Source organism: Mastacembelus armatus, chromosome 15 (genome assembly GCF_900324485.2).
Source record: "Mastacembelus armatus chromosome 15, fMasArm1.2, whole genome shotgun sequence".
Lineage (NCBI taxonomy): Eukaryota > Metazoa > Chordata > Actinopteri > Synbranchiformes > Mastacembelidae > Mastacembelus > Mastacembelus armatus.
This window is the reverse complement of record NC_046647.1, coordinates 11,689,282-11,713,324: the sequence shown is the minus strand read 5'-3', so window position 1 is coordinate 11,713,324 and position 24,043 is coordinate 11,689,282. Positions and strand designations below refer to the sequence as shown.

The 24,043-nt window shown below is 39.6% G+C and overlaps 2 protein-coding genes across 4 annotated transcripts; both read left to right on the top strand.

Annotated features, from left to right (window-relative positions):
* Nucleotides 1-6,941: 6,941 nt before the first annotated feature.
* Nucleotides 6,942-13,083, top strand: LOC113131815 (isoaspartyl peptidase/L-asparaginase). 3 transcript variants are annotated; one of them, XM_026309502.2, is made up of 7 exons: nt 6,942-7,018; nt 7,976-8,170; nt 10,379-10,521; nt 10,747-10,910; nt 11,133-11,251; nt 11,512-11,622; nt 11,926-13,083. In XM_026309502.2, the coding sequence occupies exons 1-7, from the start codon at nt 7,006-7,008 to the stop codon at nt 12,132-12,134; spliced, it is 954 nt and encodes a 317-aa protein (XP_026165287.1). In that variant the 5' UTR covers nt 6,942-7,005; the 3' UTR covers nt 12,135-13,083. The 3 variants fall into 3 exon arrangements, with proteins under 3 accessions (XP_026165287.1, XP_026165286.1, XP_026165288.1); XM_026309501.2 differs by lacking the exon at nt 6,942-7,018 and adding an exon at nt 7,041-7,122; XM_026309503.2 differs by lacking the exon at nt 6,942-7,018 and adding an exon at nt 7,721-7,863.
* Nucleotides 13,084-13,222: 139 nt separating this feature from the next.
* Nucleotides 13,223-23,974, top strand: phf3 (PHD finger protein 3). Its single transcript, XM_026309523.1, has 16 exons — nt 13,223-13,353; nt 15,087-15,337; nt 15,728-15,844; nt 15,948-17,268; nt 18,226-18,502; nt 18,912-18,963; nt 19,225-19,345; nt 19,464-19,620; nt 19,706-19,822; nt 20,049-20,171; nt 20,259-20,403; nt 20,524-20,710; nt 20,800-20,947; nt 21,059-21,148; nt 21,343-21,538; nt 21,639-23,974. Exons 2-16 carry the CDS (start codon nt 15,103-15,105, stop codon nt 23,357-23,359), a joined length of 5,007 nt encoding a protein of 1,668 aa, XP_026165308.1. The 5' UTR covers nt 13,223-13,353; nt 15,087-15,102; the 3' UTR covers nt 23,360-23,974.
* Nucleotides 23,975-24,043: the final 69 nt, after the last annotated feature.

Here is a 24,043-nt window from a genome sequence, read left to right as displayed (position 1 = left end):
GCACACATGTCATGTGAATCCATGGGATAGTCCATTCCAAGGGGGGTGGATGATGGGTGGGCATTTCAGCTTGGGCAAGCTGCTTATTAACCCTTTGTGTACAGTGTAATACTTAAACTTGTTTCAAGTCATCACCACTGCTCTGACACCTCTGCGTTAAGGTGTGATGTGTGGCAGCAGGAAGATCTTAAACAAGGGGTCCTCCTTCGCCCCGCCCCCCTCTGTGTCACCGGTGGGACATCTCAGTCTGCTTGGACTGGGCCAGGCTGGGGGAATCTACACACAGAGGAACAGAGAAAAAGGTAGTTGTCGACTGCAAAAAATGATGCAATTACTCCTGTTTACATTAAAACATTCTGTCCAAAGTTAGTTTTTTCAGTAGTTGTAGAACACATAGTACATGCACAACCAACAAAAGAACCAAAACAATGATATATCAAAGTAAAACAACTAGAGCTCCATAAAAGTGTTACTTCAGTGCAGTAACATTTATTTAGTTACTTCCCATCACTGCTAGTAATAAGGTTTAGAGCAGACACTCACCTGTTGCCTAAATGTTTTTTCCATCCAAGTCCCAGCCTGAGGCTCTTGTCTCTGTACCACAACTGCAGAAAATATCAGACCATTTCCTGAGAGAAGATGACATAAAGATGTGTATCAGATATATCAGACCTAAAGGACTATTTGTGCAAGGGATGCACACAAGCAGACAGACACAAACATACCATATGTGCATGCATGGGCCTGTCAACCTCAAATACTGTAGACACCTCCGCTGTACCTCTTTATATAGTATACACACTCTACAGACAGTGAGAGATAAACAAATCTATCTTTACTTTAGTGTAAACAGTGTAGAAGTGCAGACCCCTTTCTGTACATGTCTCTCCCATTTGGCTCTAATTTTCATTTGTGTTGAGTTGGTCTGAGAGAGAATTTTAGAAGAGACTTTTACCAAGTACTCAGCAGTAAATAAAATCCCACTTTTACTGACACCAATATTTTACACAAAGTTCAATGTGTAAAATATGAACGATTTAGCACCATCTACTGGTCACATTGCAGAATGCAACTTTCTGAGCACCCCTCACACCCATCCCGACATTTCCAGGTGCAAGAAAGCATACGGTGGCCATCTCTTTTAAAACAAAATGTGATTCCTCATCTAGAGCCAGGCATGAATGAACTGCTTGAAGCCTAACCTAACACGCACTGATCTCCATTTTTTTAAATTAAGCTATACTTACAAATGAATGGAAGATAGTCTATTTGATATATATTCATAAATGCTTGCCGACACGCAACAAACCATCTAATATGAGCAGCAAAGGTCACTAAAGACTTGTTGCTTTTAACATGTCATCTCTTAGAACACTCTTAATGGCATAATGACAGTGCAGTTGAATTTAATCAACCATATTATATAATTCACCAGCAGGCCCGTAAGCTCCAGAGAGTTAACCTCTATTGTGGATTCAATAGTATTTAGTCCACTAAATTCTAAATTTGCCAAAACCCCTTTGGCATCAATGACACCTTCTAGTCTTCTTGGATAGGTCACTAAAGCCACTACATCATTGTCTTGGCTCTATGCTTTGGGTCATTGTTGTGCTGAAAAGGTGAACTACAGTGCCATACTAGTGTCAGGTCACGTTCTCTCTGGAGCAGGGTTTTTTAAAGGACCCCTAAATTGATGTTCTCATTTTATCGTTATGAGTTACTGAGTACAGAATAATCAGCAAAAACGGCAGTTTTATCCATTCACAATTATATCCACAGCATAGTAAAGTATGAAAACAGTGAAAGGGTCTTTTTATTTTCTGAAATCACAACAGCCTCTGGGCTGTTAACAGGTGTATGTCTTTTCTAAGGTTCAAGGACACGTAGTTTATCTCTGCAGTTCATTTTCGTTCATCTGGTTACCAACCAGTTTCATCTGGATGGTCGGATCAAGCAGGATAATTTGGATACTGCCATAAATAAACTTTCATTTCATGGCTGAGAGATTGTGGATTAGTGTGAACAACGTAAATTAATTACATATTATTAAACAGTCTGTCATTAGAATTGGGATTTATCATTTAACTGTTGTTCTGTGTGTTTTTACAACCTTTTTCAGCCTCAAACTGTGTTATAGATGATTTCATACTGTGTTGAGCTATTGGCTTCTGGTTTGTATTTAGCTGAACTTTTGCTTGAAAACTAATCAGACTCTTACGTTTCATGAAAAGTTCAGATCCAAAAACAGATCTCACTTCTCAGATGAACTTGGATAGTAATTACTATCACACTCCTTGTTATTTTACTACCAGTTTCCTCTCTGATTGGCTTCACTCACACAATAAGGATTTGACACGTGTGACCGAGAACTCCACACAGGAGGAGGGGTGCAAATCATTAGCTGTGATTGGCTGTTGGTCATACACACGCCTCAACAGAGGTAGTGGTCCAACTGACTGAACTGTATCGGTGGGTAGGCTTCTATGTGTCCATGCTTGTATGTATGTGTGTGATAGGAATACTGGTACTTTAACCTCACAGATTAGAGTTTTGTGCATTATGATGTGTGAGCTTGTCTTAGCATTTTTTTTTTTACCACAAATGGCTCATTATCTGATTATTCATATGCATAAGCCTGATATTTGCAAAATTATTTTCTGGTATAATTTCCCAATAACCATACATTATGTTTTATAGTGCATGAGCTGTACTCTCTCACACCCAGCTCAGCATATGGCTGAGCAGAACATCCAGAGGGAACGCAGCAGCTGGTCTTGTCGAGTGTCATCCTATCCCATCTCTATCCCAGCCCATATTGGACTATCAGCACATTCCTACATAAAGCTGCCACCAAAGAGTGAAATATTACCACATCACTATTCTAGCAACACATGTTCATCACACACATTATGTAGAAGCAAGGCAACCCTGTTGACTTCACTTATCTGTCAATGACTTTGCAAAAAAAGTATGATTAAAAAGTCTGACGCGACTGAGCGAGGTAATGTTCATCCAGGCCAAACAGACACACACTCGAGCCCTTTGAGGATCCTGCACTGAATCTGACTCAGTTTTATTAATGCTGGATCTTAGAAAGCTGCTATCTCCAATTCTGGTGGCTGTAAAAAAGCTCAGAAAAGAGAGACTCTTTTTCAAGAGTGACATGTGTATGTGATCTCTAGATAACACTGCAACCCTGAAAAAAGAACAGCCTATAGTGGTGTTACAATCTCCAGACTTGAATTATGGATGGTTTTGCGGTTCTGTTTTTAGAAAGACTGCAATAAGGAACATTCTAAAGTAAAGCTTATGTGTGTAAATGAGTTTTGACATTAGAACTTTGAAAATGACCACAGAATCATCATATCTTTCAAACTCAACATTAGAAACAGCCTAAAAACGGAAATGTTTTTAACAAAGATCTTATTAAAGTGGAAACTCAGATTGCTAGGTCTGCAGCTAATCATCATTTTTTATTGTTGATGAATCGGCTGTTTATTTATTCGATTAGTCTTCTTTTCCTTTCGGCTGCTCCCTTCAGGGGTCGCCACAGCGAATCATCTGCCTCCATTTAACCCTATCCTCTGTATCCTCCTCACCCACACCAACTATCCTCATGTCCTCCTTCACTACATCCAAGAACCTCCTCTTTGGTCTTCCTCTAGGCCTCCTTCCTGGCAGCTCTAACCTCAGCATCCTTTTACCAATGTATTCACTGTCCCTCCTCTGAACATGTCCAAACCATCTCAATCTGGCTTCCCTGGCTTTTTCTCCAAAACATCTAACATGAGCTGTCCCTCTGATGTCCTCATTCCTGATCCTATCCATCCTCGTCGCTCCCAGAGAGAACCTCAACATCTTCAGCTCTGCTACCTCCAGCTCTGCCTCCTGTCTTTTTCTCAGTGCCACTGTCTCTAAACCAGACAACATTGCTGGTCTCACCACTGTCTTGTCCACCTTTCCTTTCATTCTTGCTGACACTCTGGACTGTTGACTCTAGGTACTTAAAATCCTCCACCTTTACCTCTACTCCCTGTATCCTCACCGTTCTACTTGAGTCCCTCTCATTTACACACCTGTACTCTGTTTTACTGCGGCTCAGCTTCATTCCTCTCCTTTCCAGAGCAAATCTCCACCTCTCTAGATTTTCACCCACCTGCTCCCTGCTCTCACTACAGATGACAATGTCATCTGCAAACATCATGGTCCACGGAGATTCCTGTCTAACCTCATCTGTCAGCCTGTCCATCACCACAGCAAACAAGAAGGAGCTCAAAGCCGATCCTTGGTGCAGTCCCACCTCCACCTTGAACTCCTCTGTCACCCCTACAGCACTCCTCACCACTGTCTTACAGCTCTCATACATGTCCTGCACCACTCGAACATACTTCTCTGCCACTCCAGACTCTTTGCTACTTCCTGCTGCACAACAGTCGCCTCTTCTACTCTGTGCTCTCTAACAATTTCCTCATCCATCAATTCTTCAAAGTATTCCTTCCATCTTTCCATCACACCTGTGGCACCTGTCAACACATTTCCATCCCTGTCCTGATCACTCTAACCCGCTGCACATCCTTCCCATCTCTGTCTCTCTGCCTCGCCAACCTGTACAAATCCACCTCTCCCTCCATAGAGTCCAACCTGTCATACAAATCCTCATACGCCCTTTGTTTGGCCTTTGCCACCTCTACCTTCCTTTTACTCTGCATCTCCCTGTACTCCTGTCTGTTCTCTTCTGTCCTCTCTGTGTCCCACTTCTTCTTAGCTAACCTTTTCCTCTTAACACACTCCTGAACCTCCTCATTCCACCACCAAGTCTCCTTATCTGCTTTCCTCTTTCCAGATGACACACCAAGTACCCTCCTACCTGTCTCCTGATCACTTTAGCTGTAGCTGTACAGTCATCTGGAAGAACCTCCTGACCTCCCAGAACCTGTTTCAGCTCCTCCCTGAAAGCCACACAACACTCTTCCTTTTTCAACTTCCACCACTTGGTCCTCTGCTCTGCCCTTGTTCTCTTCATCTTCCTCACCACCAGCGTCATCCTACACACCACCATCCTATGCTGTCTGGCTACACTCTCCCCAGCCACTACTTTGCAGTCACTGATCTCTTTCAGGTTGAAACATCTGCACAAGATGTAATCAACTTGTGTGCTCCTGCCTCCACTCTTATATGTCACCCTATGCTCCTCCCTTTTCTGGAAAAATGTGTTCACTACAGCCATTTCTCAGTGAAGAGAAATTCGTTTACGCCCACCTGGGATATTTTTTAGAGACCACACATATTTTTCAGGACCAGACGTATTTTTCAGGACCAGAAGTATTTTTCAGGATCAGATGTATTTTTCAGAGAGCAAACATATTTTTCAGAAACCAGATGTATTTTAAAGAGACCGGACATATTTTTTAGGCTCAGACATATTTTTTTAGAAACCAGACTTATTTTTTAGCCAGTCCAGACGTGTTTTTTTGACACCAGACGTATTTTTCAGGGTCAGATGGATTTTATAGGTTCAGAAGGATATTGTAGGCTCAGATGTATTTTTCAGAAACCAGATATATTTTTCAGAAACCAGGTGTATTTTTCAGGTTCAGAAATATTTTTCAGAGACCACAGGTATTTTTCAGGACCAGGACCAGACGTACTTTTCAGGGCCTGACGTATTTTTTAGAAACCAGACGTATTTTTCAGGCTCAGATGTGTTTTTCAGAGACCAGATGTAATTTTCAGGACCCAACATATTTTTCAGGCTCAGATGTATTTTTCTGAGACCAGACATAATTTTTAGGCTCAGACAAATTTTCCAGAGACCAGATGTATTTTTCAGATACTGAACATATTTTTCAGAAACCAATGGTATTTTTCAGGACCAGGACCAGATGTTTTTCAGGACCAGACGTATTTTTTAGGAACCAGATGTATTTTTCAGGCTCACATGTGTTTTTCAGAGACCAGATGTAATTTTCAGAAGCCAGATGTATTTTTCAAGCTCAGATGTATTTTTCAAAGGGCAAACATATTTTTCAGGACCAGATGTATTTTTCAGAAACCAGATGGATTTTTTAGGCTCAGAAGGATATGTTAGGCTCAGATGTATTTTTCAGAGACTTGACATATTTTTCAGGCTCAAACATATATATTGACTCAGAGAAATAAGACTGGTAAAATAAACTATGATTGGTCCAATAAAATATGACTGGTCAAATAAAATATGGCTTGTCTGAAAAATACCACTGGTCTCAGAAAAATACGTCTTGTCAAATAAAGTACATCTGGTCCAGTAAAATATGATTGGTCTCTGAAAAATAGATCTGGTCGAATAAAATACGACTAGTTCAATAAAATTTGACTGGTCAAATAAAAAATGACTGGTCTCAGAAAAATACGACTGGTCCAATAAAAGACGACTGGTCTCAGAAAAATACGACTGGTCCAATAAAAGACGACTGGTCCAATAAAATACGATTGATACAATAAAATATGACGTCCAGTAAAATACAACTGTTCCAATAAAATACGACTGGTCTCAGGAAAATACAGGTGGTCAAATAGAATGACTTGTCTGAAAAATACAACTGGTCCAGAAAAATACGACTGGTCCAAAGAAATATGACTTGTCTTTGGAAAAACACGAATGCTCTTTAGAAAATATGACTGGTCTCTGGATAAAGCATAACGACTTTCTCCCACTGCGGTTCCTGTGTTTGCCTGTGCAACTTTCATTTGCTTCAAACATGTTTTTAGGTTTTTCTTTCCCAGTTGTATTTTTACATTTTCCAAACTTTGTGTCTTCTGGTATCCAATCACAAAGAACTACATTTTCTGTAATTTTTCTGAACTGTCACATCGTTTTCTCTTCTATTACTGTGTTTTTCTAAATGTTGGTTTTTATTTTGCCATTGTGTTTCATGAAATGTCGTTGTGTTTTGCACCTTAAGGCTACCGTACAAATTGAGTGTCCCTCAAAACCACGTGACTGTCAAGCAACATTTCTCCCCCGGGATGTCCAGGAAAGGTAAGGAAACTAAAGTCCATATGTTTTGTTGTCGTGATTCAACCAGCTGTATGAAATTAACAAGAGGGGTGCATTTATGGTGTTTCAGAGAAACAAACGTTCGGGTAGCGACTCACACTTCAAAACCTAAAAACTTGTTTGAATTTAATCTGCTGCTGCCTAGAAATGTTCTGTTTTGGTTTTGGCACAATTGAAATATGCCCTTGTTATACTGAGTCAGGCAGTGCACCAGAGAAGAGTAACTCATCAACGTAAAGTATGTATTTTTCTATTTAATTTACCTGGCCCTGTGAACAGTAATGGCTTGGTAAAAGGCAATCTGGATGATGGAATGACAACGTAACAAGGAGAAAAAAAAACAACAACCAAATGTTAGGCCTATTTTAATAAATATCATACAATTACAAATAATGATGTAGAATGTTTGGAGAAGATAGTAGAAAACACAGTAATGCAACAGATGAAAACTATTAAAAAGAACTAAAACAGTCCATGCGTGCATGGAAAACATGGTTGCAGTGATGGTGTAGCTGCTCTGCTGTCTGTAAATGACTAATCGAGCAGAACCAAGTGTCAAAGTTAATGGTTTATCTTGGAAATAGCAGCTGACAAATCAAGTTCTAGTTAGCTACTGTTCTGGAAGTTTTGATCATATGATCTTGAACTTGATCTGTGAGGTTGTTTCCAGCCTGAAGACGTTTGGATTAGTCTGAATTAACAACATCTGAATTAACTAAAAATTACTTGACACACAGTTGACATTTGAATAAGCAGTGCATAGGATGCAAATGGGAAGGTTTTTTCCCACATACATTAAAAATTGTACTATTCCTTCTTGTTTTTTGGTAATACTTACAACTTTTTGTATTTGAGTTGCTTGTAGGCCTCAAATGAATAGACAAGACTGTGTAGATAAACCAGCATTTTCAAATTTTATGAAACATATTTTTTATGCAGGACTTGAGATGTCAGCAGTCGTACTTGTGCATGGTGGAGCGTGGACCATACCAGATGAACTGGCCAAGACCTTGGTTGATGGAGTAAAGGCTGCAGCACGTGAAGGGTTTTCTGTGCTGAAGAGAGGAGAGAGTGCGCTGGACGCTGTTGAGGCATCAGTGAGGACTATGGAAGATAACCCTGTCTTTAATGCAGGTATGCAGACCAATAATCAAGATCCATTTCTGATGGTCACCTAGGATCTGGTTTAGGACACAGCTTGTCTTGTTTTTCTGTTATTAGTGTAAAAAAGCTTAAGTCTATTGTACCTGTTCACGCAGGGGCAGTCATGAATCACTATATTCTTTATTAGTTTAATTAATTTCATCTGTAGTTCACTGTCTCCACCTGCTGGTGGGGATGCCAACTGCATCTAAAATCAAACTAATGGTCAGCAGTGTTCCTCTACCTCTACACAAACCTCAGTCAAGGTTTTTGTAATGCAACATAAATCCCAGAGGAGGCCTACACCAAAATCTAATGTACATTTTAAATCACCTACATTGTATATGTTCCCTTAACATAATCTACGTTTTTCCAAACAGACTGTGGTATACATAATGTTTATACGCTAGATATAGACAGCAGTTTTATAACTTCATTGTCCCTTCAGTAAATAGAGCAAGCCTGAAAAACGTGAACTTGCCAAAGACAAGGCAGACACCTCTATGCTGTTTTATTACAGCACTCTGCTCTTAATTAAATTAAGTAATTTTGTGGGCAACACAGACTTAAAATGAAATGAATACAAATTTTAATTATTTTGATTTAAGCAAATATGTGAATGTTTTTTCAGTTTGAAAAAACAACTTTACCACATATTTAGAATTAGTACAAGTTTTGACAAAATCAATGTCTTCATTTATTTTTATTCTATTTTTTTGAAAATAATTTTTCTTAAAAATTAAATGAGACTATCACAAATAACTTTTATGTAATGAATCAGTGTGGATCAAGTGTTAGCACAGTGATCTTGCCATAGTTTTATTTTAGTGTGAACACATTTTATGCACCAAACAAGTCTCTACAAGTACTGTACATACAAACAGGACAGAAATCATACATCTGTCTATGCTCTATTGCTGTTTGTCACCACCCGGTGGCTTTGTGAAGATGTGGCAGGTAACATAGAATTAAATACCTGGCCACTAAGCATAATGCTTACCCCTGCACACAAATTTAGAAGCAAAACATCCAGCCTCTCATTTTCTTGTCCACTCTGTCTATTGTAGTTAGATTTTTTTTTTTACCCCAGTGGCTAGATTTGTCCAGTGTACAGGTGTATTTCCTGAAGGAAATGTCTGAATTCTACAATCTGCCACAGTTTCAAGGATTTTGAATCTGTATGTGATGGTTCCCTAGGTTTTAGGTTGACCTGTTGTTCAGGTTATATGTTCAGTGGACATATAGAGACCAGCCAGTAATTCACGAGTCTAGGGTCATGCATTCATCACAAAGTTTTCACAAAGTTTACAGGTAGAATAAGTGATAATACATGAGCACCTGCACCAGCACGCATAGGCTCACAATGAGTGTTGAACAACATGAAATACAGTGTAATAAAGTATAATATAGTGTACATGGTCCTATGTAGTGAAGAATGCTTAGAGCTCTCCTTTGGAGAAACAAGGAGGAAACAAGGAGGAAGATCCAGCACAGGAGTAGCAGCTCCTCAAGACCAGAATCAGCAGGGTCCCCCTATTTAAAGGACAAAGTACACTCATTTGAAGACAAAGATGTACATATCTTTGAAAGAGATGATAAATAGCTTGAGGAAGGGGTCTGAGAAGTACTACACGTTCACATGGAAAAGCTTTCAGAGGTGTCAAGCTGTCTCCAATCAGTCATGCAGAAAGGACACATTCTTTATCCACTTTGCAGAGCAGTGGGGAAGTTGAATCAACAAATCAAAATGTGCACTGTATCTGCTCTGAAACTGTCCAATCAGAATCATCCCTAGAATCGACCAATCAGAATTATCCCTGAAATCAACCATAACAATAAGTCTTGAAATTAACCAATCAGAATCATCCCTAGAATCGACAAAGCAGAATGAGTCCTAGAATCGAATAATCCCAATGAGTCTTGGAATTGACCAATCAGAATTACTCCTAGAACTGGTTTGTCTAGCTAGTCCTCAATTTTCTGATTACACACCTGATCCAGATATTCAGTGGTTTGTAGAACAGGGTTAGTTGGAAAATAAGAAGGACAGTGGCCCTTGCGGAACATCAGTTGGCCACCCTTACAGTGAAGCAAAATATTGCAGTAAAGATCATGTATTTGTTGCTTTTTCCTATGCTACACTACAAACATATTTGAGACCTATGGAAAAACCATACTGATTGTCAAATTTAACTACAGGGAATGGAGCAACACTAAATACAGACGGAGAGGTGGAACTGGATGCCATTATTATGGATGGAGAGACACTTGCATGTGGTGCTGTGTCATGTGTGAAGAATATTGCCAACCCCATTTCACTGGCCCGGGCAGTTATGGAAAAGGTCTCATTTTAAAAATTTGGCTTTTGCCTTTTTTTACATAAACATTAGGAGATCACTGATTGTTAGAAAACCACTGAATTTATTCCTGATTTGGATCCCTTTAGCTGTCATCAAACAGCTTTTATGTACAATTAACTGAGATGTATTAGTCATTGTATTATTAATACATTTTCTATTGTAACTTTTTTTTTTTTGTTACATATTGGTTGCCATGGGAATTCTCAGACTCCACATATCATGCTGACAGATGTAGGTGCCAACCTTTTTGCAGAGAGCATTGGTATGAACACAGTTTCTACTGATGCTCTGGTGACTGAGTATGAGCGGAAAGAATGGGAGAAACACAAGAATTACATTACTGGAGTGATGGAAGATTTTAACGTTAAGTGGTACGTAACTGCCCCGTTCGGCTGTAAATAAACTAAATGTAGATGCTCTACTGTTCAGTGAACATAAAACTCTCCAGGACTTATTTTATAATTTATTTGCTGCATATATAGGCTATTGACATTAATTAAACAACTCAAATTTACCTCATGTACTGTGCCAAACATAGTTGATGGACACTGTATATGCTTTTACTTGGCATTATAATATTTGTGTCATTTTAGGACCCATGATACTGTTGGGGCAGTAGCTGTGGACCACACTGGTAATGTTGCATGTGCCACATCAACTGGAGGGATCAGAAATAAAATGGTTGGACGAGTGGGAGACTCTCCCATCATTGGTATGACTTCATTTACTCAACATTTTCAAATAACACAGTTTACACTGTCAATAGTATTGTTAATTGCAGTTAAAGGTTGAAAATCATCAGCCTTAATCATTTGTTGCAAATACTTTATCTAAAGAATTTACTTTTAAAGCTCGAAAGTGTTTATTGATTTTCTTGAATTTAACTTCTGATAGTATCCAAGGACTGTAATGTTTGAAACTGAGCAGATGTAAAAGATGGTTTGATGTTTTTTCTGTTGTCTTGTAAATAAGGCTCTGGAGGATATGCAGATAACTTCAGTGGTGCAGTGTCTTGTACCGGCCATGGAGAGTCTATTCTTAAAGTTACATTGGCCAGACTCATCCTGTCACATATAGAACAAGGTAAGATAGCATATGTTTAACCTCTCTACTTCAAGACAAAGCCTGTACAATGTGTTAGACATTACTGGGTCTCAATATTATTACATATCAGTAGTTTGATTGATTATTAAACAGTGAACAGTAAAATGAATAACGAAAATGACAATTGTGATGTGTGTTTAAAAGAAAAGAAATGATTTACTACAGGATCACTGGTCTCCTGTATGTGATTGCAGTGGTATACTGCTCTCAGTTTTATGACAGCAACAAGAGTAGGTATGGCTATTTTCATCCGTTTTCTTATTTCTATTTTCCCACAAACAGGCAAATCAGTAGCAGATGCTACACAGTTGTCTCTGCAGTACATGGGAGACCGTGTCCAAGGTGCAGGAGGTGCCATTGTAGTTTCTCCATCAGGACAGTGGGCTGCCACATTTAACACAGAGCGGATGGCTTGGGCAGCTCTGGAAAATGATGTTCTGTGGTACGGATTAGAGCCAAATGAACGATTAAAAGAGCAGTTATCTCAATGACATCCATCCATTATCTATCTACCATCCATTACCCGCTTATTCCTAATTAGGGTCACAGGGATCTGCTGGAGCCTATCCCAGCTCTCTTTGGGTTGAAAGGGTGAAAGTCCATTGCAGATTTCAATGACAATTTAAAGAATTTTTTTATCCTGATTACATTGTATTAGACAATATAATAGGAACCTATGATGAATTGACATAAGTATGGTATGTTTATGAAATATTATCAGCTATTTTTATTCCACCACAGATTGTTCACTTTCAACAGGAGTTGCCTGGTTTTCAGGGCTCTTAAGCACCTTTAGTAAACAGGTATTGTTAATGAAACAGTCACCTTATTTATCAGCCTCCGGTTCATGTGACCAGCAGTACTGTTGGCCTGGCTTCATTTTTTTGAAACAAAACCTACTCAGCCACAGACACTGGCAGTATGCAAACCTGATTTAGAATTACAGTTAGTGTGAACATTTTCTCCAACTGTGAATTAAGATTTAGTGACTTAAAACAGAAGACAGAGGAATAGCAGTTTTATGTGTTCCATCCATCCATCATGATATCCTTCTGATAGTTGCTGACATTGGGCGGGAGGCAGGGTACACCCTGGGTCAAACAGGATTTCTTACTCTAACTGTTGTCACACCCAGTTTTATGTTTGTATAGCACTGAAATAATAGCACTGACAGCAGTATACCCCAACACTGGCAAAATATTTACATACCTTCTTAATTTTTTCATTTACTAATTTGTAGTTTTCTTTTTTTGCAGACCAACACTTTTGTGATTACAATTTTAATAATGTGGTTAGTGGTGTAGATGCATGCAGTGAATATGCATATTTTACATTGCACACAAAAGCTAGAAGCAGCTTTTGAAATGATGGAAATTATATAACTTCCATTCAAAAGGGTTTCAAATTTTTCACTTTCAATAAACACAAATGGAAACAGTTTTCTGTCTCCTTTTCGTTTTCTCTGTTGGACTGAATGTGTTTGAAACAATGACTGTGAATGGTATCTGACTCACGTTGAGACAAGGATTGATCACTAACTCGTAGAGAGGTATCAGCTGTAAACACAAGCCACGTGACCCGCGGCGCTGCCTGTCGGGGGCTTTGCAGCAGCGGGACGAATGACGGCCGAGTTAGAGGAAGTTACTGGGAGCAGCTGTGCTAGAATGTAACCTTACACGAGTTGGAGACAGCACTGCGGCAAGAGAGGGGGTAGGAGGTTTATATATATCTGAAAATATATGGTTTTCAGCGTCCAAACTACGAGCAGGCGGATGCGCTCTTCTACCGTCCGCCTGCAGCGCTCAGGCTACAAACAAACTTGGTATCTAGGGCCTATGCTAACGCGACCTAGCTAGCATGTAGCACCGATTTAGCTTCGAGCTCTGTAAGTGAATATTTACACACGCTGTGCAACGTGTTTTAGTAGGTCCGACACCTTGGTTTGTTCATGCAAGCGATTTTTATGATAACACTAATAAAGTTTAAACCAATGAGCACCCTTGGGTGTTGACTTCCTCCATAAGTTACCGTTAGCTTATAAGCAGGTTGTCGTTAGCCGCATACTAACGTTAGCATGCTAGCTAGCTAACAGCTCATTGGTAGGAGCTGGTCACACATACTCAGTGTATCATATGGACGTAAAGTTGTCTCAGGTTGTATGAAACCAACCCGTCCAGAGACCTGCAACAGATTTAAGTAAGAAAGATGTTGGTTTTACGCACTGTTTAGCTCTGGCCTGCTCCAGGTTGTGCACTCATACTTGCTTTTAAAACGCTAACTTGCAGGTCATTTAACGTTAGCTAAATTCTTCAAAATGGATCGAAGTTGGCTAACCTTATGGGAGTAGCTTTCTTGCATATACGTGAGCATGCCCCAGATTTATTTAATGTCACAGTGCACAGTATTAGGGATGTAAACACTGATGATACACGTAGCTAAATGAAGATGCTAGCGACGCTGGCTTAACGTAGCAGGAGGGCAGACCATGTAAGCATTTAGAGCTGATGGAGACATCACAGACCCGAAGTTTGAAGCTATCTGATCCTTTTGTGTTTAACCGTTTAGCAATTATCTAAGATACAGGGATGGCCCTAATGTAAACAGCTGAACAGACAATATATACTTGCTCTAAAGTTGTTAGTAATCTACCTACCAGGAGTTACACTGATAATTTTTCTATACTGTAGTTTGGCATTGAAGTATTAGTCTCCTGAACCAAATCAGTTACATTCTGTGTTTGATGATGCGCATGCTGCCTTATGAAGGCATTTTAGGGCCACTTTATAAATAATGTTTTCAGCATAATGTTGTAATATTCTGAGAGTAATGTCAGAACACTGTTACAATAAAGTCTCTGGCAGTGCCACATTGGTCAAGATGAACTACTAAGACCAAATTCAAGTATATCGGTCTGCCTTTTTCGCCTCTACAATTACACTTTATCCACAGCTAAATGTTAAAAGTCCAAACACTGATTATAATTCAATGTTGATGCACATAAAGACCAAGGAGAACAGGAGTCTCCTTATTATAGAATATTTTGTTACTGAATCCTCCACCTCTATTTGTAGGTTAACACTGAATGGTCCATCTCAAAAAGGCTACAAGTTCTCCCTAGAAAAATCTGACCTATAGACAATATACTGAATTTTTGGCAAAATATTCATAACTTGTTGTCAGAATATTCAGACTTTATTCTGACTTTATTCTCAGAGTATTCCAAATTATTCTGTTTGTTCTGACTTTATTCTCAGAATATTTTGATATTAATGTCAGAATTTTGACTTTTAGCGTTGAAAAAAATGTAGGGCCTACTCTGACTTTATTCTCAGAATATTCTGACTTGGTCCTCAGAATTTTGTTATATTTTTGGCCCTAAAATACCATCATACAAGTAGTAGTAGTAATAATAGGTTCCCCATGTCTTTGTTGTTTTGATGCAGGAAGGCAGCAGCATTCATGGATATTGTGGACACCTTTAATCATTTAATACCCAGTGACCAGTTAGACGACTCCCTGATAACAGGCCAGAATTTGGAATGTGAAGCCAGTAATGAGTTTGGGACAGGACTCCACCCGAAAGATTCGCTAAAGAACATGCTCAGTGACAAGGATCCCATGTTTGGATGTGCAAGCTCTCAGTTTAATCTGCTGGAAAACGAGGACTCAACTTTTCAGATTGCTGGTTCAACAGGTATGTCAACAAACAAAACAGATGGTCAGAATATCTAAATGTAGGTTTGTTCTCACTCCAGGTTTTGATTAAAAGTTAAATAATATATGCTACTAACAAACGATTCTTGGTTAATATGTTTTTGAATGGAAAAAGACATGCAACACTTAGGGAATAATCTGAATCTGGTTGAATTTAGTGATGTTTTTATTTCTTTTTATATGCTTATATATAATATTTTGAAGAGACAGTATAATTTGATACAACAGTTGGGTAATTTTCAACCATTGCCTTGATTATTGCAATTTATATTTTAATATTAGTGTTTTAGATTTTTAGAACATTATTTTCCTCTTTCATGAATATGCAAAGCAACAAACTGCCTTTATTTATTTTGGTTGTTGTTGGCAGGTCTTGATGTTGGTTCAGCATCCACAGGCCTCAGCGGTGAACTGACAGCTCCAGAGACCACACAAGTTAAGCGCCCTGTTGGTAGACCAAAGAAGCGTTCATGTAATTTAGAACATGGTAAGTGCATATTCAATTATGTTCCTGTTTCCATCATATGACATCTTTTAAAATAGAGATGATCAGGCATATTTGGTCATGCTTTCCATCTTGTTGAAAACAGAATATAGTGCTCCACAACCAGCTAGCGCCTCCACCAATATCATGACAAGAGGACGACCAGGACGGAAACCAGCCAACAGGCTACAGAAGTCTTTTCTCATTAAAAAAGGAGTTAAAGGAACCCAACTGAAGAAAGAATTAAGTCTGGGAGGGCGTATCAATGTTAATGATCTCGATGGTGGATCATGGCTGAAACCTACTGTTGTATTGAGACGATTGACAGTTACAATTGGAGGATTCAGGATTGAATTGCTTCCAGGACCTTCTTACACACAAAACGATACAAACCAGCCTGCATGTTTTGATGATGGTATTTCATACAGTAAGGACAATAATTCGTCCACGTTACCTGATGAAGCTGTCAATGTACAGAATCCTGTACCAGAGAATGTGGCAGAAATGGATGTAATTGAGAAGAGCTCTTCTGATGATGCAGCCCTTGGCCTGGGCCCATATGTGAATCCTAATGATGTGCAAACCACCAATGGTGCATTAACAGAGAGTCCCTGCATGAAAGAAACAAAACTTGACAATCAGAGTGACAATCCTGGAACACAAAGTCCAGCCAATAAAGGAAAAGAAGACATCAAATTGCCACAAAACAATGAAAGCAAGAGCTCTGCTTGTAATAAGACTGATGATAAGGAGAAACAGCAGATTGTGGCCAAAAATCTGCTAAAGTCTAAAAAAGGACTGACTCCTAAAAAGAATAAGGACTTGATTTCCTGTAAACCAGGTAACATAATCAAGGAGGATCAAGTATCCCAAAACACACCATCCAAAAACATCCAAAGGGACTTGCAAAAAACTAAATCTCTAAAAGAAAAGAAAGATATCACACCATTGAAAAGACCTGCAGAAAACACCCAATGTGAGCATGCTACTAAAGTGCAAAAGATACAGGGCACTGGAGAAGGGAAAGTGAAGTCAAAAATACCTAATACACCTAGCTCATTAGTGAAGAAGAGCCCATCATCTGGCAACCGTGTTGGTGATCAGCAGGGACCAACTAAACCTACTCATCCTCACAACAGCTCCAAAGTTGAGACCGCTCACCCAACACACAGTCGTCCAGGCCCTTCTTTAAAAACAGCAGAAGACGATGGGCAGGAGAAACCGAAACTGAAAAAGCCAGAAAAACTCCTTCAAAAACAGAAAAGTAAAAATTCAAGAAGCATCTCCGTTGATGAGCCACAGCTGTTCATTCCAGATAATGCTCCTGTTGTAAAGAAGGAAACAGCTGAGGAGCAGTCTGGTTACAACGAGCCTGCTTGGGATGGAAACAACTGCTGTGGTCTATGCAAGAAACACCATAATAACATGTAAGTGTATACAATTTGTTACTCAAGTATGTTGGAGATTTGACTTGACACAGGACATTAAGCATTGAATTGTTGACTGTACATTTAGTTAACACTGCATGCAATGCTTGACAGATTTAAAGACTTGAGATGACAGGCAGAATGAAAGGAAACAGAGCTCATTAATCATTATTTTTGCACCTGACTTCTTACAGTCAGTAATAGTGATGGGTGGATGAAACCTTATTACACTTTGGGGCTTTCTGACTATTTTTTCTGAAGAAAGATTTGAAACTTTCAAGGGTTTAAACAAAGGAACCACAGTGACATCTGGTGGTGTATAGCAACCTCTAAAGACTGTGGCTAAAGAGCTCTGCCTCAATAACTAACCTTTTTAGTCTCATGCATATGCAATAAAATTACACAAAGGCTACATTTTATTAAATTTGTTAGTTCTGCAGTACCTAATGAAAACTGGATGGTACTATGCAATATATGACAGTAGAATGATGAAATCCATTGTCCAGAAAGCCTGGATATAAAATATTTTTGATGCCACCACACAGTGATGTAAGTTATTCATTGTAATGTGTTGTGATTTGATATGCTAATAATTACATGTCATTACTTTTATAACATTACTACTTGGTATCAGGTAAAAATGTTCTTATGCTTAAGAGTATGTCTTCCTAGTGTACATCAACATATTTCTCATTTGTTTTTATTCCATTAATGCCACTATTTTAGCTGCAAAACCACAAAAACTCTATTACACAGTGCACTTTACTGGGCTTCTAGGGTTCAGTGTCTTCCATCCATTTCTAGGTTAAAATAAACAGGTGTTTAAATAAACAAAGGATTTTTAATATCTTTTTAATTTTAATTTAATTAATTTCTATTAATTTTTGTTCTGTGTCATTGTACTCTGATGCTCGGGATGTGCAAACATGCCATTGATTACAGCCTTACTTTGTTTAGGTTCATGGTTGGCTGCGGTCGCTGTGACGACTGGTTTCACGGAGACTGTGTTGGTCTTGACCTGATGAAGGTACGTGAAATGGAGGAGCAGGACCAGATGTATGTGTGTTTGAAGTGCTGTGAGGAGGAGAGCAAAAAGGTGGAGCCTGAGCCCCCGAGTACAGCCCAACCAGAAATTCAAGCAAAGACTGAGGTACAGGATCATAAGCTGCCTCCCAAACCCAGACCAGGACCCTCCCAGACACTTGCATCAGGGGGCGTCAGGCCTGTTAAAAAGGTAAGCAGTGTTAGCATGAGTTTTAGAGTGTAATTTGATTATTCGTTAAAATAATCTTAACCTTACAAACTCACAAAGGAAATATTATTTGTTCCTGCAGCTAAATCATCCTATGATATTTATCATAGCCAGTGTTACTGCTAAACAAGGGTTTGTTGTCTTTTTGCTTTTACTTTGCCTGTAAGGAGGGTTGCACGTGTGTGTGCGCTTCACATGGTGTACTCACCGAAGTTTCGTACATTTTCCTGCACAAAAAACTCCCTTGACTTTTTTTAACCTGTATTTTGAGGGTGGGAGAGATCATAATGTTGGTGTTTTTTGCATTTTCATTTTGTTGTATTTCTTTCTTGATAACCAACAATATTAATAATCGGACTACTTTGCCTCTTGCACTTCTCTTCTTGAACAGGATCCTGATAGAAGGCAGTCCACTGATGTCAGAGAAGCAGCTCATAAAACAGGTAATTTCTAGGGACTGAGACTTAAAATACTTTTCCACCTCAGTGGATTCACGGTTAGGCTGGGTTCACTGGATTTTCAAACTAAGATTCAATGGAGACAATCACAACACATTTTTTATGTTATGTATATTGGCTTGAAATTCATCCACAGCTACATCTACAACCTTGTGGCTTTGCAATTCAATGTTCAGTACAGAAGAGAAGGAAAAAAACATGATCATCATTAAATAGCAACAAAATTTTATATCAACCATCATATAGGTGTTCATGTGAAACAAGAGACAAAAAGTAAGCCATCATCTTCGGCCTCAAAGAAACCCGTGTCTGCGGAGGCAGTCAGACGAAATGTGCGTGATTCTCTGAAAGAAATCTTGATACAGAGGTAAGTTTATTTCATGAGTAAAAATAATTCAATTTAATAAGCAACTGAAATTTACATCACTTTGTTTAACGAAACACTTTAACCAAGCACACCAAATGGGATACATCCTGCATTTTAGGCTGAAGGATTCTGATCTGAACATCTCAGTGGAGCGGGCCTCTGAAGTTGCCAAGAAGACAGAGAGAGAGCTTTTTCATTTGTATAAAGACACTGACAACAAGTACAAGAACAAGTACAGAAGCTTAATGTTTAACCTGAAAGATACAAAAAATAATGTAAGTACCATTTGGAATTAGATGTGGTCCCACTTGTAAAACTTCACATAGTTGCAACTGCCTAATCTTTTTAAATTGTGCTTAGGTGCTCTTTAAGAGGGTCCTCAAAGGGGAAATATCTCCTGGCAACCTAATTCGAATGAGTCCTGAGGAACTGGCCTCGAAAGAACTGGCTGCTTGGCGACAAAGGGAGAACCGACATGTAAGTAATGCTGAATGTTTGCTTCTTAAAGATCTTATTACATTCATTTACCTTGATAACTCAGTAGTTCACCTAATAGCTCACAATAGTTTTAATATTAGAGTTAACTACAGCAAGAAGTTTTAAAATATTTTAAATTTTAAATATTTTGCCTTTCGATATATTTTTCTTTAAAAGGGTATTGTTGTATCTTGGAATGCAAAACTTTATTCACCTTGTTTTATAGACAATTGAAATGATTGAAAAAGAACAAAGAGAGGCAGAGAGACGGCCGATAACTAAAATTACCCATAAAGGTGAAATTGAAATTGAAAGCCAAGAACCATTGAAAGCACCAGAGCCTGCAGAGGTAAGGAACCAGGTGTAATATTAGTCTGCATTATATTTAAATTTGACCAGTAAAAGACTTTAATGCCATTTACATCCCTCTTTTCAGCTTGAGCCTCCACCAAAAGTAATAGAAGTCTCAGCAGAACCTGTAAAAACCTCAGAGAAGAAAGCAGAGAGTACCAACACAGAAAAAGACACTACCAGCCAACATAAGTCTCACTTGTTTGACCTACATTGCAAAATCTGCACAGGTAAACCCTAACATGATCAAAATGTTAAAAAATCCTGGTCTTAGTTGTTAAGCTCTGCTCTAAGCAAAACATCTCTCTCAGCATGTCAATATTCTTAGTTACTGTTTTTTCTTCTATAAGGTCGCATGGCACCCCCTGTGGAGGAGGTACCAACCAAAGTAGTCAAAGTTGCCACTACAGTTGTCAGGAGGCAGTCCACCAAAGCAGAAGAGATGAAAAGCACAACCCCACCTGCAACAGACGATGACCTGCACCACACTGTTTTAGAGGAGAGCTTCCGAAACGCTCAGCCGGGATATGAAGCAAGGTCAGCACCCCCCCCCCCCAAACACTGCATAGTTCTTACATGTAACTCATTTTTGCAAACATGCTCCATTGCTGTTATATTGGTCACAGGTTGGATCATGCCACTGGAAGAGATGAGGAGGCTGCTTTCCTTTCAAATTTGAAGTCTTTGTGGCGAGGATTTATTCATATGTGCTCTGTGGCAAAGCTAGTGACAAAAGCTTTTCCTGTCTCAGGCGTTTTAGACAACTTGACTGAGGTAAAGTGGGCCAGTAGAGCATGTTCAGAGTTTGAATGACTGTTAAAGTCCTTTAGATAATAAGCACTTTTCAGTTTGGTTTGATCCTTTTTTTCCTCCCCCTCCCAATAGGACCTTCCACAAAGCATTCAGGTTGGTGGACGGATAAGTCCACAGACAGTGTGGGATTATTTAGAGAAGATTCGGGCAACTGGAACAAAAGTGAGTTTTTGACAGCTTTCCTTCCTCAAAGGATCATGTAGCACATTTTTGTCACTAAAAAGCTGCAGTTAACAATCTGATCTGAATTGTCATATCTCACATTAAAGCTGAATCATTGAAGAGTCCTAGTCGAATGTTCTTAGCTTTACATAGATGGAAGATTCTACTGACACATGCTTTTTCTTGTGTTAAAGGAGGTGTGCCTGATTCGCTTCTCCCCTGAGACTGAGGAGGATGAGATCTCCTACACTCTTCTCTATGCCTACTTCAGCAGTCGTAGGCGTTTTGGGGTGGTGTCTAATAACCTGAAACAAGTGAAGGACATGTATCTCATTCCGTTGGGTGCAACTGAAAAAGTTCCACATCAGCTTGTTCCCTTTGATGGGCCAGGTAATCCAAACACCGGACCTATTTTCTCTTGGACACTAATTTTTTGTGTGCAATTTGTACAAACGTTTCTGATATATAACTTAATCTCTTTATGTCACAGGTTTAGAAAACAACCGTGCCAACCTCCTCCTTGGTCTAATAATTCGCCAGAGACCGAAAAGGGATTTTCTTCCTGTGGACATGAATGAAACTGCAAGGATTGTTCCTGAAATCAAGCCCATTACCATTTCAACAAAAGAAACCAGAGCAACAGAGGAGGAGGAGAAATTCTTTCTTGCTTCCTTGTCTACTGCACATAAAAAAGAGAAGGACAAACCTCTTAACACTACTGAAGATGTCGATGTCGGGCCAGTTACAGAGACTTTTGAAAAACCATCTGAGTCAAAGGAAACCAGCAATCAGGAATCCCAGAAACCACTGCGCTTCCTTCCAGGTGTGTTAGTAGGGTGGGGTGGGGAATTGCCACCTCTGCCAGATGTAGGAGATAAACCTGCAACTACTACTGATGTCACTCAAAAGATCCAGAAAACAGAGGCATCAAGTGCAAACTTAAAAAGTCCAGTGGTTGCTACACCACGAGAGCGATTTGTTATCAAGAAGAAAGAAGCAAAACCACCTAAAGCTGAACCAGAGCTATCCAGCCTGACTGATGCGTCTGCTGCTAACAGCTCATCAGTAAAAGATGCTGCAGTGGTGCCTCATGGTGGGCCACTCTCTCTGAAAGATAAGCCCCCAGATGTATCAACTGAAGCTTTCCTAGCAAGCCTGCCACCGGCTCCAAGTGGGAGTGAAACGAGCATTACTTCCTCTGCAAACAAAGGCGATGTTCGCCTTTTTTCTGAAACTGCAAAAGGAACATCTGAAGGGAATTCTTTGTTGCAGCCAAAATCCCAGGCTGCTTTAGATCACACAAGTAGCTCAAAACCTCCTTTAAGTGGAATCTTGAAAAAATCTTCAGCATACTCCAGTCTGAATGAAGAGAAAATCGTGGTGCTACAAAAGGATAAAGCCAGCCTCCCAATATCGATTCCTAAACCTGTTCCTGCACTGAGCAGCACTAGAAATGATGCAGCTGCACCATTTCACCAGGGATGTCTACAGCTTTCTCAGGCCAAGAACAAACCTGAGGAACAACACCAAACTGGTGTTCAGCCAGTCCCTAGTGAAAAGGAAGAGCCTGCCATGTCCCAAGCAGGTGCTGTAGTAACTCCAGCAGTATGTTCCCCTACAGCACAGGGACCACAAGCAACACCATCTCTCCCAGTGTACGACAGCACATCTGCCCCACTGCAACAGCAACAGCCTCAGGTACCTGGCAGCTACACTCACCCAACTGGCCCTCCACCCGACACTTTCCCCACTCCACCCACCCAGGATAAGATCGATACTACACCATGGGGTCAGGACAGCACTTCACACACTATTCAGTCCCAGTACTCTGAGGGTTATTCTCAACCTTCTGACCCGCCTCCATCCCAGGCCAAAGACCTCAAAAGGGAGGAGAGATACAGTGACCCCTGGGAGAGGCCACGTAACACAGAGGACAGAGATCACCACGGGAGGCACAGTCACCACAGGGACTCCCATCATGGGAAAAAGAGCCGACACCATGACCGGGAGAAAAAGCATGAGCGCAGCTATGACGACAAGTACAGAGAGCGAAGTAGGCACCATGGACACTCAGATGACCGCTATGGCGAGAAGAGGAAAGAGAGGCACCACAGCGATGACTACAGCAGCCGTCACAAAGACAGACACAGACACAGACGTGACTCTGATTATGAGAATGGACGCAGAAGTTCAAAAGACAGCTATTCGTAATTATGTTTTCTAAAGCCCACTAGCAAGCACGTGGAGTTCTAAGAAAGACTTTCACTGTTTCTTGTTGGTTCAGACTGCTTTGGCTAAGTTGGCTGCTGGTGGAGCAGTTTGTTTTTATGAGGCCTGTAGCTTATATTCCATCTCCTTCACAGAAGTTTCATTTTATGTTATTGACAGTACAGTCAAAATGAGTTATCATTTCAGTGGGATTATGAAGATTATTATAGATCAGTTTTCTTCAGACCAAGAACTGTTGGAATATTTTCTAATTTTTAACCTTTTGTTGTATATATCTTGTTCGTATTGAGCTGCTGTACTGACTACATAAATGTTTTCAGTCTCATGATATCAGATGACAAGTGTGGACCATTTGGGGAGAAGCTGAACTCACATTTGGCATAAATCTAACAGAGAACATTGAACCACGGCAAGTTCTAAACAGCAGTTTTACTTTTTTCAACTTAATTTCTTTTAAATTGCTTAAATATTTTATAAATCTACTTTCTATCAAAAATGTACATTTTGTCTTGTAATATACATTAGAGATGAAGTGTGCCTTTGCACCGTGTGTTTATGTACAGTTCGTAATAAAGATAATCCTCTTTTTATTGTTGATTGTGGAAAAAAAAAAATTCTCTTAAATGTATTGAAGGTAAAACCACCTGAATACTGAATTGCATTATA